The sequence below is a fragment of the Carassius gibelio genome, chromosome A8 (assembly GCF_023724105.1).
Source record: "Carassius gibelio isolate Cgi1373 ecotype wild population from Czech Republic chromosome A8, carGib1.2-hapl.c, whole genome shotgun sequence".
NCBI lineage: Eukaryota > Metazoa > Chordata > Actinopteri > Cypriniformes > Cyprinidae > Carassius > Carassius gibelio.
Window position 1 is genome coordinate 13,437,017 of NC_068378.1, and position 16,298 is coordinate 13,453,314.

Here is a 16,298-nt window from a genome sequence, read left to right on the forward strand (position 1 = left end):
TTAAAGCATATCTTTTGAACAGCCATTTATCATATTTTTCTCATCTATTAATGCATATTTCAGTACATTTGTTTCTGTGTTTTGCAGGGTTTTTGAATGGGTTGGTATTGCACACAATTGGTTTATTATTGGCTAATGACTGTGCTCAATTCTTGTTGTGGAGTAACGTCACAGGCACATGAAAATTAATTGTAGGCTTAAATGTGCTTTCTTATTATAGACCATGGCTGACACTGCACAAATAGCTAGAGACTTGCATACATTAGTGATTGAAGTAGATGTAGTACACGGACACTGCCCTGTTATTTCCATATTGGATGCAGAAGTGGAAAAACAATGTGAAAGTACAAAGAGAAATAAATAAAATACAGAAATAAACAGTGAAGGGTTTTGCAACAATTGTAATAATTGTAAAATATTATAAATATTTATTCATGTATTTATTTGGTAACTTAACTCTAAGAGCGTGCTGCTAGCAACACCAAGGTCATGGCAGGTTCAGTTCTCAGGAAATGCACGTAATAGAGAAATGTATACACGAAAAGCACTGGAAGTTGCTTTGAATAAAAGTGTATTCTAAATGCATAAATGTAAATGAGAAAACCACTTATTCCCATTATTACAACACAGATCACTTGAATGGAACTTTGGTCTAATTTGCAATTATAATCTTAGTTAGAACATTGCTTTGTAATTTGGATTGAGTGTTAAATTGCTTTGGCAAAAAAACTGAACAAAAGACAATCAAAAACCATTGTGTGCATCACATACACACACAGTTTTGCATAGATTATGTGTGTGTGTGTGTGTGTGTGATCCATGGCTGTAACAACAATTTAGGATAGTGTGTAGTGAATATGGTTGTTTTATCTCCCTCAGTACTTAATATATGGTTGCATGTAAAATGTTAAATTATGAGTCTCCTCTTTCATTACAGCCACAATGTCAAAACGAATGAATTGCTGTAATTGCTGTTTTAATGGTGGTAACACTTCTGCATTTATGGATATTGGATTAATTCATTTAATTGAAATGGTTAATTCAAATCTCATAACCATTTAAGATGTGTTTGAAAGGGCTAAATGCCCACAGGAAGTGATGACTGTTACTCCAATAGTCATTCATTTCACATTTAAAAGAGTATTGATGTATTCACAGTGAAATCTGCTGCTGGATGTTTCCTTGAAATGTAGCTTTTGTATTGCAGATCGCCACACAGATAGCAGTGCTGATTGCTAAAGTGGCGCGCCTGGACTGTCCTCGGCAGTGGCCCGAGCTGATCCCTATACTGCTGGAGTCTGTGAAAGTTCAGGACAGCCTTCAGCAGCACAGAGCCCTGCTCACCTTCTACCACGTCACCAAGACTCTGGCCTCCAAACGCCTCGCCACTGATAGGAGACTCTTCCAGGATGTGAGTAGAGCTTCTTTTCCTTCATCTTTTATTTTCTGCTCAACCTTTTCATTAGGATTCTTTTTTTCTAGTTGACTATTGAGTTTATGGACATTGGTTTTCTAGAGGTAAATGTTATAGTTCATGTTTTATTGAACCTTTTTCTGCGGTTGAAACATGGAGCGGTTGCATGAGGTGATGAAAGGTAAGGAATTGTTTCAAAGCACAAAGCTTACTGTGATTATTCAATGGCCGGTTCTACAAATAATGTTTTGTGAAGTTCACACATCAACCGAAAACAGCTTAAAATGAAAGACTAATTTGGGATTCAAGAATCTATATCAGTATCAATTAAAAAAGAGGAATCAGTATTGTTAATCCAGCACAAGCGTCCACACAGCTAACATGTTTACCTGTTGTACCTTACATATGTTGTGTGCATGAAGTAGTCACTGACATGGTTACAATGCGATGCCCTCCAAAACCATATCAGCTCAAACCGAAAATTTAAAAAAATAATAAAATCTTTTTTTCTGTCTAATATAATGCATGCATTACATATATGATTTTGAAACAAATTATTGTTTTTAGAGCATGCATTTCAATAATTGCAAAAAACATAAGGATTAAAGGGATACTCCACCCCAAATTCAAAAGTTTATCATTAATCACTTACCCCCATGCTTTTCCTAACCCGTAAAAGCTTTGTTCTTCTTCAGAACACTATTTAAGATATTTTGGATGAAAACCGGGAGGCTTTTGACTGTCCCATAGACTGCCAAGTAAGTTACACTGTCAAAGTCCAGAAAAGTATGAAAGACGCCGTCATTATAATCCATCTGTCATCAGTGGTTCAACCGTAACATTATGAAGCGACGAGAATACTTCATGTATACAAAGGAACAAAGGTACGACTTTATTCAACAATTCCTCTCCTCAGTTTCTCTCCACTTTACCGTAGCACCATTTTGGAGATTATGAGCTAAACACAGGCAGCATATGCTCTTCTGTATCAGCGGCACCACAAGGATACGTTTTTTTTTTAATGTATATTTACGCTTTGATTTGAAATAAAAGAGTGCAACCTTGTGGCGCAGCTGACTCCAAAGAGCAAATGCTGCCTGCGGTCAGCTCCTAAACTCTGGCACTATGGTGAGGTGAAGAGAAACAGAGGAGAGGAATTGTAGAATAAAGTCATTATTTTTGTTTTCTTCATGTACAAGAAGTATTCTCGTCACTTGATAATGTTACGGTTGAACCACTGATGGCAGATGGACTATTCTGATGATGTCTGTCATACTTTTCTGGACCTTGAAAGTGTAACTTACTTGGCAGTCTATGGGACAGACTCTCATGGACTGTAATTCATCATTTTTTCTACTCTACTAGTATGTACCTTTAGGAGGCACTGTTCAGCTGCACACACTAACACACACACAAACACCCTCTGCTCCAGTTCACCGAGCGTCCCACGAGATGTATGAGCACTCCTTTGTGAAATATCAGCAGATGTTTTAACTGCATCACATTCGCTCTCCTCTACAATTCACTGAGGTTCTGACTGACCGTTACAACTGCAGAGATAAGACACCTGTACCTTCCCATGTTGATGCAAGACTTGTGATTTATCACCAGCATTTGTTAATGTTAATGCAGGTCCTTTCTTCTCCGCTAAGAAATCATTTTCATTTAACCTCTGAAAACTCTTTTCTCAACTTCTCAATGTGAACCGCTTAGAACAGTGATTCCCAACCAGGAAACGATTTCAAATTTTCTTTTAGACCTGTAAAACATAAATCAAAACTAAGTGATATTTTTTAAACAAAAGCCAAATAAGTCTTCCTTGAATCTGCCTGCATGAGTTCCCCTGAACCCTTAAAAGCTCGTGTTCCTCATTAAAGGGAAAAAAAAACAGTTTGGGAAGGCTATTTTTCTTCTATAGTATCCGTAGTTTAAAGTCAATTATGGTAATATTGATCAGTTTATTATAATAAATAATAATGCTGAATAATATCCAAAATAAAGAAAGTGTTTAAGTGTTGGTGAATGGGTGCTATTGGTGTGTTTTGGGGGGTACTTGAGACGAACAATACTTAACACACTTAACAGCAAATAATAAGAATGATTATTTTTACAAACCTATTCTCAATTTACAAAAAAATAAATGCTAAAAGCTTTGCAGCAGCATTACATAAATATTTAACTGTGCTCTCGGTTCACCCAAAAGTTTAAATAAAAGGCTATTTTGAACAGGTTAAACAGGTCTAACAGGTTAGAATTAACACGAGCGTGAGTGAATTTTGACAGAACTTTTATTTTTGGTTGACCTGTCCCCTTTAAGGCTGCTATTTTAACATGCTGTTTGGGGTTTAAAGACCCTCAGAGGACAGGTTACTTTTTATATAGACTCGTAAAAAGCACTGTCCAGGCTCCCTGTAATAAACTAGATGAATGACTAGTGGGTGTGCACAGGCTAACGAGAGTGAATTTAGTGTCCATATGGGAACTACAGTTATCAGCCATAGTAATAAACAGATCTGATTTTATTATGTTGGCATAAGGCTCACCGCTGGCGTCACATTAGCCTTGAGGATTTCAGAGAGGAAGTCCGTGACTCACTAATTCAGAGCAGAAGTGCGCTTCAGCACATCAGTGGAGACGCACAGTATGTGGCATTTATGAATGCGCCACAAGTTTTTGAATTCATAACACGATGCATCTAAAGGTGCAACAAACACACAAGCTCCTCTTATCCAGGTGATCAGTATATATGTTGCATGCGCAGAAAATTTTTACTTCAGGGTTGACTTTAAATACCAATTATAGACTTGTGATCAAAGACTTTAAGTGTACATGACAGTAGCTGTTTTAATAGCCAGAGGCTAAATCGTAACAAGTAAAAAGTAGTGTGATGGAAAGTAATATATTTTCAAAGGTACATTAGATAATGTTTTTTTACATCTGCTACATTGACAAAGCAGGCTGGCTGTACACTGCAGTAGTATATTTTTCATTAATCTGCAATACACTGAACAGCCACAACATTAAAACTACTGACAGGAGAAGTGATTATATCATAACAGTGGTACCTGTAGTGGAATATATTAGGCAACAAGTAAACAGCCAGGTCTTGAATTTCATGTGTTTGAAGCAGGAAGGCATGGGAAGTATAGATGATTTAGGTCAGAGCATCTCTGAAACAAAGTCTTGTGGGGTGTTTCCGGTATGCAGTGGTTAGTACCTAGAAAAGTGGTTCAAGGAAGGTCAGGTGGCAAAGGCCTGCAAAGGCTAGCCCGTCTGGTTGGATCCCACAGAAGAGCTGTTGTAGCTCAAATGGCTGAAAAACTTAGTGCTGTTCATGATGGAAAGATGTCAGAACCAGGAGTACTGTAAAGGGCTGAGTCAGGAATAATAAAGGTTTTCCTAGCAGTATCCAAGGCTCAGCCATGTAATAAGATCATTTCAAAGTTGTATAAGGGTTTTTTCCAAAATGTACCTGACAATACTCTGTATATAAGGGACAAGTGGATAAGGGAAGGAGACTTAAATATTTCAAATGAAGACTGGGGCAGAATTCGTAGAGCACAGTGGCAATCCACAAGTTCAGCCACATGGAGAGAATTCTGTTGGAAACGTTATCAGGTTTTTTACTACACCATCACAGAAAAAACATCAAGGGAAGGGTACTAGCTGCTGGAGATTATGTGGGGAAATGGAAGCGAACCATTATCACATTTTTTGGGGGTGTCAGAAATTGAATCAATACTGGCATGAGATTAGAGGAGCTCTGACGCTGTCTTTGGGGTAGAGATTGACTTTACCTGTGAATTTTTATACTTGGGTAATATCCCCTCAGAGAGGTGGAACAGAAATGATAAGAAGTTATTGTTAATTCTCTTAGCAGCTAGTAAAAAAGTAATTACCAGAAAATGGTTAAAACCAGAGTCACCCACGGTGAAGGAGTGGATTGATATAACACATAATATACATGTGATGGAAAAATTATCTCTCTCCTTAAGAGCATTAAGGGAAGACTTCCTACAAATATGGAGTAAATGGATTGACTGCATTAAACCAGTACGCACAGACCTCTTTTGAAAGGTTCAATTTTTTTTGTAACTATTGGAATATGGCATTTTTTTTAATTTTCTGTAAGTAATAGCTCCCCATGTTTTATTGTATATAGTTACTGTTAAGAGGAGGAAACAAAGCACTGGTGACACTTGTAAAAACTTCTTTCCAGGCCTGAGAGAATATACTCTATATTGATAATTGTTTTTATGTGTATATGAGTATGGATGTACAGTATAGGTATATGTTTATTTTTCATTATTATTAATACTGTTTTGATTTATATGTAATTGCATAAACTTTCAAGTGTCTTTGATTTAGGAATATATTGAAGGCTTGCTTTCTGTATTTCCCCTTGAAAATTGGGGAGGATTGAAGTGGTCTTATGCTCTGGGCAGTGTTCTCCCGAGGAACCTTAGGTCCTGGCATTCATGTGGATGTTATTTTGATACGTTCCACCTTTCTAGAGATTGTTGCACACCACGTACGCTCCTCAGTGGCAGTGGCCTGCCACACTGCCAAGATTGTTCAGGAATGGTTTGGGGGACATGGTGAAGAGCTCATAGTGCCGCTGTGGCCTCCAGAGCATCTATGGGATGTGCTGGATCAACAATCTGATCCATGGAGGTCCCACCTCGCAACTTGCAGAAATTGATTTAATGTCTTGGTGCCACCACAGGACCAGTTCTAAAGTCTTATGCCTCAAAGTATCAGAGCTGTTTTGGCAGCACGAGTGGGACCTACATTGTATTAGGGCAGGTGGTTTTAATGTTGTGGCTGATCAGTTTATATATTTCTACAGAATTATTTTTAATAAAATTTTTTTTTACTGGTAACAACTTATATTATTCTGATTGATTTGAACTACCGTAGTTGAATAAATGTCATAAATATTGTACAATTTAATTATAAACAACAGGTGGCACATTTAATAAGGTCATTAAAGTTTTTCTAAAGGTAAAAAAAATTTCAGTCCCGGTGACAAATATTGTCCCTTTATGAAAAAGGAAATTTCTGACCATGTTTTGCATTTAAAATGAGAAGAAAAAAGCTGTATTGTCTGGTCAGTTTTTGGTTTGTACTCGATGTGAATAATTGAAAGTGAGTGTGTTTTAAAGTAGTTTACAGGTACAGTTATATCATGTGGTATGTTTATTGTGTTTCCCATCTGGTAAGAGATATGTCATAGTCAAGCCCAGAGCATTTATCTGTACACGTTGTGGGTCCTGAACCCCTTAGCATCATTTTCAGTATTGAACAAGCGTTCACTTGCTTTTGGAGGTTCCTGAAGCTCAGTAAAATTCTCCAGTGGCTGTATTGTGATGAGACATGCCAGGTGCTGGCTGTTGATAACTCGCAAGTCTAGAGGCCCAATATACCTCAAAGCTCCAGAACTGATATTTCTTATTTAGGCTAGGCAGTGAACACCTGCCATAAGCATATTTAATTGTGTGCTCGTGACAGTTTTCATCTGGAGGTGGGGATTGTATGTAAACCACAGCTGCACACGGTATTCCTCAATATTTAGCAACATGGGAGCAAAGTTGCTTCTAGCTTTCTTCTAGCTAATGAAATGGCACAGAACAAGCGTCTTCTGTTAAACAGTGATTCGGGCAGCTGTGCATTGTGAGGAATTAGCACAATTATTTTCCCCACCTGTCTTTGCTGAAAAGTTCATTTCAACTTTTTTTCTGACTTTTTCTAGTATGTTTTCTGTCTTGAGTTTTAAATTTGTCTGCATTTTTATTGAGTGCTAGAGTGAATTCACAACCTAGAAGATAGATGAAATCTTTATCAATGAGGAAATCGGACTAACCTTGAGCACTGTGAAACTGGGATAAGCGCTTTAATGACCGTGCTATAACAGCCTCTCTTTCAATATTTCATGTCAAACAAAGCATTGACGTGCAGAAGGCCGGAAGTGCTTTATCAGGCACTTCACATAACTTGGGCCCTGTTATACAGCTGGTATTAAGAGACATCTCATGCAAGTAGGTCTGTAATACCTTGAGAAAAAAATCTGTTGGCATTCACATTCATCTCAGTACCAGAACATCTATATTGTCATATTAATGGTATTGCTGTTTTTTTTTTTTTTATACACACTTTTGAATGGCTATCAATAGAGAAAGCTGCACTTTTCCAGATGGTGGACAACAGGACCACACTACTTTTTTTTTTTTTTTGGATTAGGTATGCACGATATATCGGCCACCATATCGATATCGGATGACAAATGTATATTTTTCTGTTACCGTTGTTGAACCGATTAGAGAATTTGGCCGATATCTTAGAGGCGATAAATAATGCATTATTTCCTGCAGAGAAACATCAGATGTGCACTGTTCACCATGATGGGTTTTAATTTCTTGAAATATAATTGAAACCCTTCGAACCCCCCATTTGCAGGGCAAGTCTGTCATATTATAATGAGATTATTAGCTGCTGTAAAATAATGTAACGGAGTCTTTGTTCGTCCGTGTTTTAGCACGTTGTTAAGGAAAGAGCTCATCCACAACGGATCCACATGACTAGCACAGTTAAGTTTGCTTATGCATTTACAGTCTTTTGTGCAATTGTATGTTGTAATATTGTTTATTTTATGCATATAAATAAAGATTTTTCTTATATAAGAATGAGTTTGTTTAAGCTATAGCCTATAGAGTGCTTCAGTTTCCATTTGGTCATCTTTAGCTCAGCACACGCAGCTCAAACAGCAGCTTACAACATTAATAACTATAATTGATTGAGATTTTATATATATATATATATATATATATATATATATATATATATATATATATATATATATATATATATATATATATATATATATATATATATATACACACATATATATATATACACATATACACACATATACATACACACAACATTATGAGAACACTATTATAATAAAACATTATGAATTTGTTTTGTTTTAGATTCCATGTTCAACGCGTTGTTGCGGGACGATCCAAGAGTGCATCCACAACAGAAATTACACATTCTGATTAACACGTAACTTAGTTCAAAGTCACGTGTGCATTTGGTCTTTTTGTACGTATATAATATGTAGTAATATATTTATGTTGTATAAATATTTGAATATATGATGATGCGTTTCCCTGTGTTAAGCTGGCAGTTTACCGGTGTTCATTTAGCGCTTCAGCACACGTAGCTTGAACAGCTTCAGCACAACATTAATAACTATAATTGAGAATGTCATAAACATAATATTATAAAGAGAATATTACTTAATAAAAAAACTGTGAATTATTTGGGTTTATTTGCCATGTTTCAGCGTGTTGTAACAGGATGAGCCAGCGTGTCCATGACACATCTGACTATTCGGGTTGTAGCGCGGGTGCATTGTAATATTGTAAATGGTCTCCTTCTGTTTTAAACCATTAAGGCGAGCCAGTGGATATCATACAAGTAGGGCTGGGACAACGTGTCGAAGTCATCGATGACATATGCGCATCGATTCGTCGACCTGTTTTTTTTTCTCTAAAAAACGTTTACCTTATGTGCGCTGAATATACGCGATGGCCGGATCAACATTCTGTCCAACGTTATATAACCAATCCAGGGGGTTTTCTGCATTGATCTTTTTTTTTTGGCGGCTGTCAAAGCCTTATTTGAGCGGTGAGTGATGTAGAATAGAATGACTGCTGACAGGGCGCGTACGAGAGAGAGCCCCGGCTGCGCGCGCACTCACGGTCTTCAAACAGCACGAGCGCTTCTTGCTCTATCTCTTTCCCTTGTGCATATTAATCAAAATCATTAAACACGATAGAAAAAGGGCGAAACACCAAAGTTTCACGCACGCTCGCGCACTCACAGTCTTCAAACTACACGAGCGCTGTCTTGCTCTCGCTCTCTCTCTCTCTCTCTCCCTCCCTCCCTCGTGCATATTAACCAAAGTCATTAGACTCGATAGAAAAAGGGCGGAACGCCAAAGTTTCACGTGGAGCATTGGTTACTGTATTCTTTCAATTGCTCTAAACAAGTATTTTGGGTGACCTTTTTTATTGAATGCTAGACATCAAGTTGTTGTTATTTTCATCTGAAAGAATAACTTTTTTCAGTAAGCTTGTTTCAGTAAGCTATGTGTTTTCAAAGCTTCAAGGTTTTATTGAATGCTATCGTAATCACTATTTCATACCACAACTAACGGCAAGTTACGCCAAACTTTCTGAGTGCAAGGAATTGTAACTAGATTATTTATTTTATTGCATGTTACATTGACCTAAAATTGTTTTTTCAACGTGTACCCCTTGCATAAACTCTGCACCCGTAGGCAGTATTATTCGTAGGGGCTGTCATCGTTGTTTCGTGTGCTGTCTGACCTTGGAACTCGGAGTACATCGATCTAGTACGAGACACGAGTTCACGGGTGGGAAGTCACGGGTTTGATTGCCGTCCCAGTGGACTTTCACGGGTTTAAGGTTGGAAAAACAAGGTTTACGGGCTGTCTGGAACGCGGCATCATACTAGGCTGAGGCTACCTTTCCTCGACTTCTCCCCAACATGACGTCATCACAGAGTTGCGTAAAAAACTTTAATACCAAAAACTTAAAAAATAGGTCTTTAAGACCATTTTTTAGACATTTTAAAAATTATATACATATCTTGAGTGATTTATGTACCCAATAATCGAAAGTGGTGGTTAACCTGCAACATGGCCTTTAAACATTTTGGATCAACTGTGCCTATATTTAGCACTGACCACTTGTGATCAGATTACCCAAAACAGTTTTTAATATCAAGTGCAAATTCAGTTCAATCATCTAATGTCTAATCATCATGGAACCAGGAGCGAGTTCCAGTTGAGTGTGAACATTTACACTGGAGTATATCCATTCAAGGTAGACCAACAATTTAAAAAACTTTCCCTGACCTCAATTTTGTCTGAGGGCAACTGCTAACAAATAGCTCCGCGTCCTCACTGCTTGTTTTAAATTGTGATTATTTTCTCTGTCAGTTTCAGAAGTTGATGTCAGCCACACACATTTGTTGGGCAAACGCTATGAGTTCATCGCTTGACTGTAAATTCACAGTTGTAGGTAAAACCTTCAAGTTTCTGTCGAGAGGTTACACTTAGTTTTAAAGTTTACTTATTTTACTGTGTCAAATTAGTTTGGAGAGGAAGGAAATAATTAGGTTGTGATGACCCCTCCATCTGACCTGTAGCACAACATAAACTGCTGCTTCTGTTAATGGTCTTGTCACGTTTTGTACGGTGTTCTCAATGTGGTCAGTAATGATTGTTTAGGATTCAACATGCCTTTAGGTTATAGCTTATGGGTTAGAATAAAAAGGTCAGTTTCCATGATAATTTAGCAATTACTATACATTCTTAAGTGCATGATATGCTTCTGTTAATGAATCCGACGATTATTGCAGCTGGTCCTTCACTTTGGCTGTCGTAGTTGATAATGGTAGAATTGTTGATAATGTTGATAATGCTTTTGAAAGGTTATTATTTAATTTATTTTAATTTGTAATCTCACATTTCAATACATTTCTTTCAAAAATCCTAAAAAGTAAAGACTATTTTTATTTATTTTAAGTCTCTTATGTTAGGCTGTAATTATTTGATCAAAAATGCAATAAAAATACTGTTGTGAAAAATAACTCTATTTAAATGAATTTTAAAATGTAATTTATTACTGTGATGGTAAAGCTGTATTTTCAGCAGCCATTACTCCAATCTTCAGTATCACATGATCTTTCGGAAATAGTTTTGATTACATTTATAAAATGTGCATATATTTTTAATGTCAGTTATCTTTGTTATTTATAATAATAATGCTTATGCTGACTTCTTTAGGCAGTGCCCCTGCAATAAATGCAGTTGTCTGCAATGCAGTGTGCAAAACCAAATGGGAATTTGTGATGTATTCCATTCCCAAGGTCACTTTTCAATATATATAGAAATGCTTTGTTTTGTTGTCTTGTCCATTGTGGACACATTCTATTACCTGCATTCTCCAGCCATCAGTTGACTCGATGCTCTGCCTGTAGCTACAGGTCAGGTGTGTGTCTGTGCTTTCTGTAACCCTATGGCTGTTGCAGTGGTGTAAATGATGTGCCACAAGTGCAAGACCAAAGTATGTCCAGGGAAATACAGTATACTGTGATCTAGGGCTGCACGATATTGGGAAAAAATGACATTGCGATATTTTATTTTTCTGCGATATATATTGCGATATTTTTTCTTACAAACAAAAATGGGGTGAGCACACTTACATTCTCCTTTTAAATGATTTAAAAATCGACACCATCGTGTCAATTGATTAATATGCGCGAGGGAGAGAGAGCAAGACAGCGCTCGTGTTGTTTGAAGATCGCGCGCTCTGTCTCTGTCTCTCTCGCACGCTCTCTATCTCCCTCGAGCGCGCGCGGTCTCTCTCGTGCGCCCTCTCTCTGTCTCTCTCTCTCTCTCTCTCTCTCTCTGCCCTATTAAACTTGCATGTGTTCTTCAGTCCTGTCAATGATAAACTTTCACTCTATGATGGTTAAGCTGTGCAATTAATCTGCGAATCAACTACGACAGCCCACATCGCACATCCTGCGATGTGACTATCGTGGATTCATACATCGCGATATCGATGCTTAAACGACACATCGTGCAGCCCTACTGTGATCACACGCTCATGTGTTAAAGGATCACAGATTAATATGACCCTGTTGAATTGGATTTGACTGAAGAAACTGTTCTGTGAACTCAATCAGAAGTCATTATTGATCGCTTGTAAGAAGGTGTGTGGTATGAATGTAGATGTTGTTTTATGCTAAATATAGTTCAATAAATATTGATATTGCTGCCTCTTTGTGCTCTTGCTTGTGAAAACCTACAGAACAGGCAGTATAAATAGTAATGCAACACCTTTGAGTTCTGATGCAATGTGTAGAAATGCACTTTCTGTGTGAAGGTTAAAGTTAACCATCACTTAATTACTCTACTTTTTTATTTTTCTGGATTGTTTCCTTTTAAAGTAGAGACTAAAACTATCTTTAGGTAGTAAAAATAATCAAATTATTATTATTTTAATATATTATTATATTATTATTTTAAACTAAAGAAGGCTCAGGAAGGCTGCATTTATTTGATAAAAAATACAGTAAAACATTAATATTGTGAAATAGTATTACAATTTATAATAACGGTTTTCTATTTTAATGTATATTAAAAATGTTTTTACGGTAAAGCTGAATTTTCAGAATCATTCTTCAGTTACATGATCCACCAGAAATCATTCTAATGTGCTGATTTGCTGCACATGAATGAGTGAATATATATATATATATATATATATATATATATATATATATAATATATACACATATATATATATATATATATATATATATACACATATATATACATATATATACATATATATATATATATATATATATATAAACTCTAGAAATGTGTTAAAGCAATATTAAAGGATACTTTTTCTTCTTCTTCTTTTTTACATTCAGTCACACAGGAGAAAAAGTCATACAGGTTTGGAGGACATAAGGGTGTGTAAATTATGTAAGATTTACATTTTCAAAATGTTTTGACTACTTTAAATTAGTGGTCGACCAAAATATCACCAAGGCTGATTCATAAATGTATTTGTACTTGGCCAATTTTTTCGAGGTGGGACTTGTATTTTGATAACAATGATAAATTTAAACAAATTTTTTAATGATTAATGGACATTTATTTTCACAAACCTTGCACACTTAGTCGAATCCAGCTGTGAGATCTTGTGAAGTGTGTATGTGTATCCAGCATGATCACGTGTTCTCTGCATAATGGTCAGTCCATGTGAATTGAATGCTTTAAACTTGAGATTTCAAATTATGCTACGATCAGGGGCGGATCTACCGGGGTGGCATGGGGTGGCAAATGCCACCCTAAAATAAAGCCTTTGCCACCCCAGTTGGCAGCAACGAGTTAAAAGTTATGGACAATTAGAAAATTTACGAGCGCAAATCTCCCATGTCCGACTGCAGTGAATGCAGCAGTATGAGAGGACGCCAGAGCGGCACGAGACTGATTAGTTTGGAAAAGTTTCTGAGCGCGTGAAGCGATGGAACACAAGAGGAAAGAGGTAAAAATGGATTATCTATCTATAAAGAAATGAAGCTATAATGAAAGCACAGTGCTAGCATAGTTGTAATGTTGACTTTGAGATGATAAATATCAGGTTGAAGAACGTTATTTCTTTAACTAACGTTACAGTGGTGTAGTCTACTGTGTTATTCCATACTACGTGATACGTAACCAACTTTTAAAAAGCGTGAGGTTACCTAACAACTTTGTTTTGTGTCTGAACTTTCACACTTTCATTTATAAATTCACACATCTGTGTTTGAAAAGCGACAAGGATTGAAGCGCTCAATGTGTGCTCTACTACACACACACACACACACACACACATACACACAGAGAAGCACACGCGGTGTTTTCAGCTCTTCACTATATTGACATGATGTAGGCTACACATGTGCACGCCAGCGCGCTAGGAGAGAATTCATTCTATCGTCATTCATTCGTATCCTATACACAGACTGACAGAAATGGCAATGTCTTTACGACAACCTGTCAGAATAAAATTTCGGTATAACTTGATGAAATTCAAACAGAAATATAGTACTATTGCACACTACAATATGCTATACTTCAAGTAGGCCTTATAGCCAATAATAATAATAGTTTATTAAAAAACACAGAAACTCTGTCTACAACCCACCAAAATAAAAGATTGGACTAACTCAGAGAAATTATGTAAGAAATTGCACAGTAAAATATTCTAAAAAAGATCTACTAAAACGTTATTTTAAGGGAATATCACAGAGGTTTTCATAGATGTTTTAATTTAAACTTAGCAAAACAATAACACAATTTTTTTCCAAAAACAATTTCTAAAAGTACATTTGTATTTGTGCCTATAATGTTTCTTTGTTTATTATTATTGTCAGCTAATAAACCTGTGCTTCAGGGACCATATTCATATTACATAAGACTAATTGTAGCTCTTGACTGGTTGAGTTAGATGGTGATTAACTGTAGAAAATCAGTTGAGTCTCCCCAGCAGTAAATGTCATTGGCTGTTAAAGTTGTTGTGTTTCTTATAATAAATTGACGTGTTGATTACACTTAATCTTTCATAATGCTCTCAATTACATGTCGATGCATACTGTATGCATTTGAGAGTGTGGAGGTGCTTATGGGGTAATGGTCAGGGACAGGTGAGAATGAGGTATGGGGGGGGGGGGTCATAGTATGCACACTACAAAAAAGACTACTCCACTGTATAGCCTTAGTTAGTTAGGTCTGACGTTTGTTCTGTGTAAACTGGGCTACAAAAGTTAATATAGCGTATACATATACTATTTATCATGAAACTGTGATAACTGTGACTAAATTCAGTATATATACATCTGACATATGTTGCCACCCTTCAAAAATTCCTACCCCCTTCTTGCCACCCCATCAATATTTTTCTAGATCCGCCCCTGGCTACGCTTTATGCATTTGGCCATTTTCATATTCCTGTAATTTTCACTGTGTGTGCTGTAGGTAAAATGAGTGTTACCCTGGCTTTATTTGAAAAAATATGATTCCCAATGCACACCAACTTCCAAGAATACTGAGTCCCCTGTTGGTTAGCGTTTACTTCCTTTTTAATTATTTTATTAAATGTTTATTTATGAAAAATAATTTATCTATAGGATAAGTATGTTTATTTTACACATTTTTAATCCATTGTCAAATAATTTCAAATTTCTTAAATATTAATTAAAATAAAAAAACAATATCAGCTTTATATCGGCCACCTGCTTTCCAAGATATTGGTATCAGCATCGGCTGTCAAAAAAAAAAAAAAAAAAATCTATATCGGTTGACCACTGCTATAAATATAAGCTAACTTTTAAATTTTGATGTTCATTGAATTTTTAACTATAAAAAATGTTACATAAATCAGGCTTTCAGACGTTTGGTAAGAGGGTTGCACACCTCCATTTTTTTCCATGTGAGGTTTAAGAACCTCTCTTCACTGCCCATGTCTGACCATTTTGAAAAAGGAAGGAAATATTTTTACACCCATTCTTTGCACCCTGTGTAAAGTGCCATATCCTTTTGTCACACTTTTTAATCCCTATAACACTTTACATTTTTCTGTCTTTTTTTGTGATTCCGACTTTCTGTAAGATGTCCAGAAATGGGTCATACATTTTCACTTTTCATGCATCTCTCATGGGCATTCAGCCAGGCACGTTGCCATAGTGACAAGAAGGCCAAGACCCAGTCATTGTAGATGTGTGTCTGTTCCTGGTAGGAACTGCAAATTAGTGTTGGGCGATTTTCATTTCATTCTATCATCAGCTCTGTCAGATCGTTGTTGCATTGTGCTAATTTATTTAATTATTTTTTTTACTTTGTTTTAAAATTAACCAACTCCAGCGTAAGGCTAAAAGCAGTCTAATGTTTTTAATATGACTGAATTTGTATTTATCATGATAATACATTTATAAAAACATCATAAGTTACTAATTATAATCCTTACATTTTCTCAGTTCAAAAAGCAGCTACAGAAAACAAGCAAAGAACATTACCAAAGAACAATTGGGGGATTTGAACCTACAACCTTTTGCACTGCTTACTCAGTGCCCTACCACTGAGCCGCAAGAACACTTATACTTACACTTACTTATTGGATGTTTGTGATGAGAGAATTTGCAAGTTTCAGTCATGACTTATCTAAATGCCACTGATTGGGCATTGCATTCACAAACTCAGCATAATGGTGTGTGATTGGTTATAATG

The 16,298-nt window shown here is 36.3% G+C and overlaps 1 protein-coding gene across 1 annotated transcript in view; it reads left to right on the plus strand.

Annotated features, from left to right (window-relative positions):
• The window catches only part of LOC128018500 (importin-11), a 130,950-nt gene that overhangs the window by 14,291 nt on the left and 100,361 nt on the right, over window positions 1-16,298 (plus strand). The window contains exon 5 of the mRNA XM_052604051.1: window positions 1,208-1,411. Coding sequence (XP_052460011.1) covers window positions 1,208-1,411 — 204 coding nt within the window. The remainder of the gene's footprint in view (window positions 1-1,207; window positions 1,412-16,298) is intronic.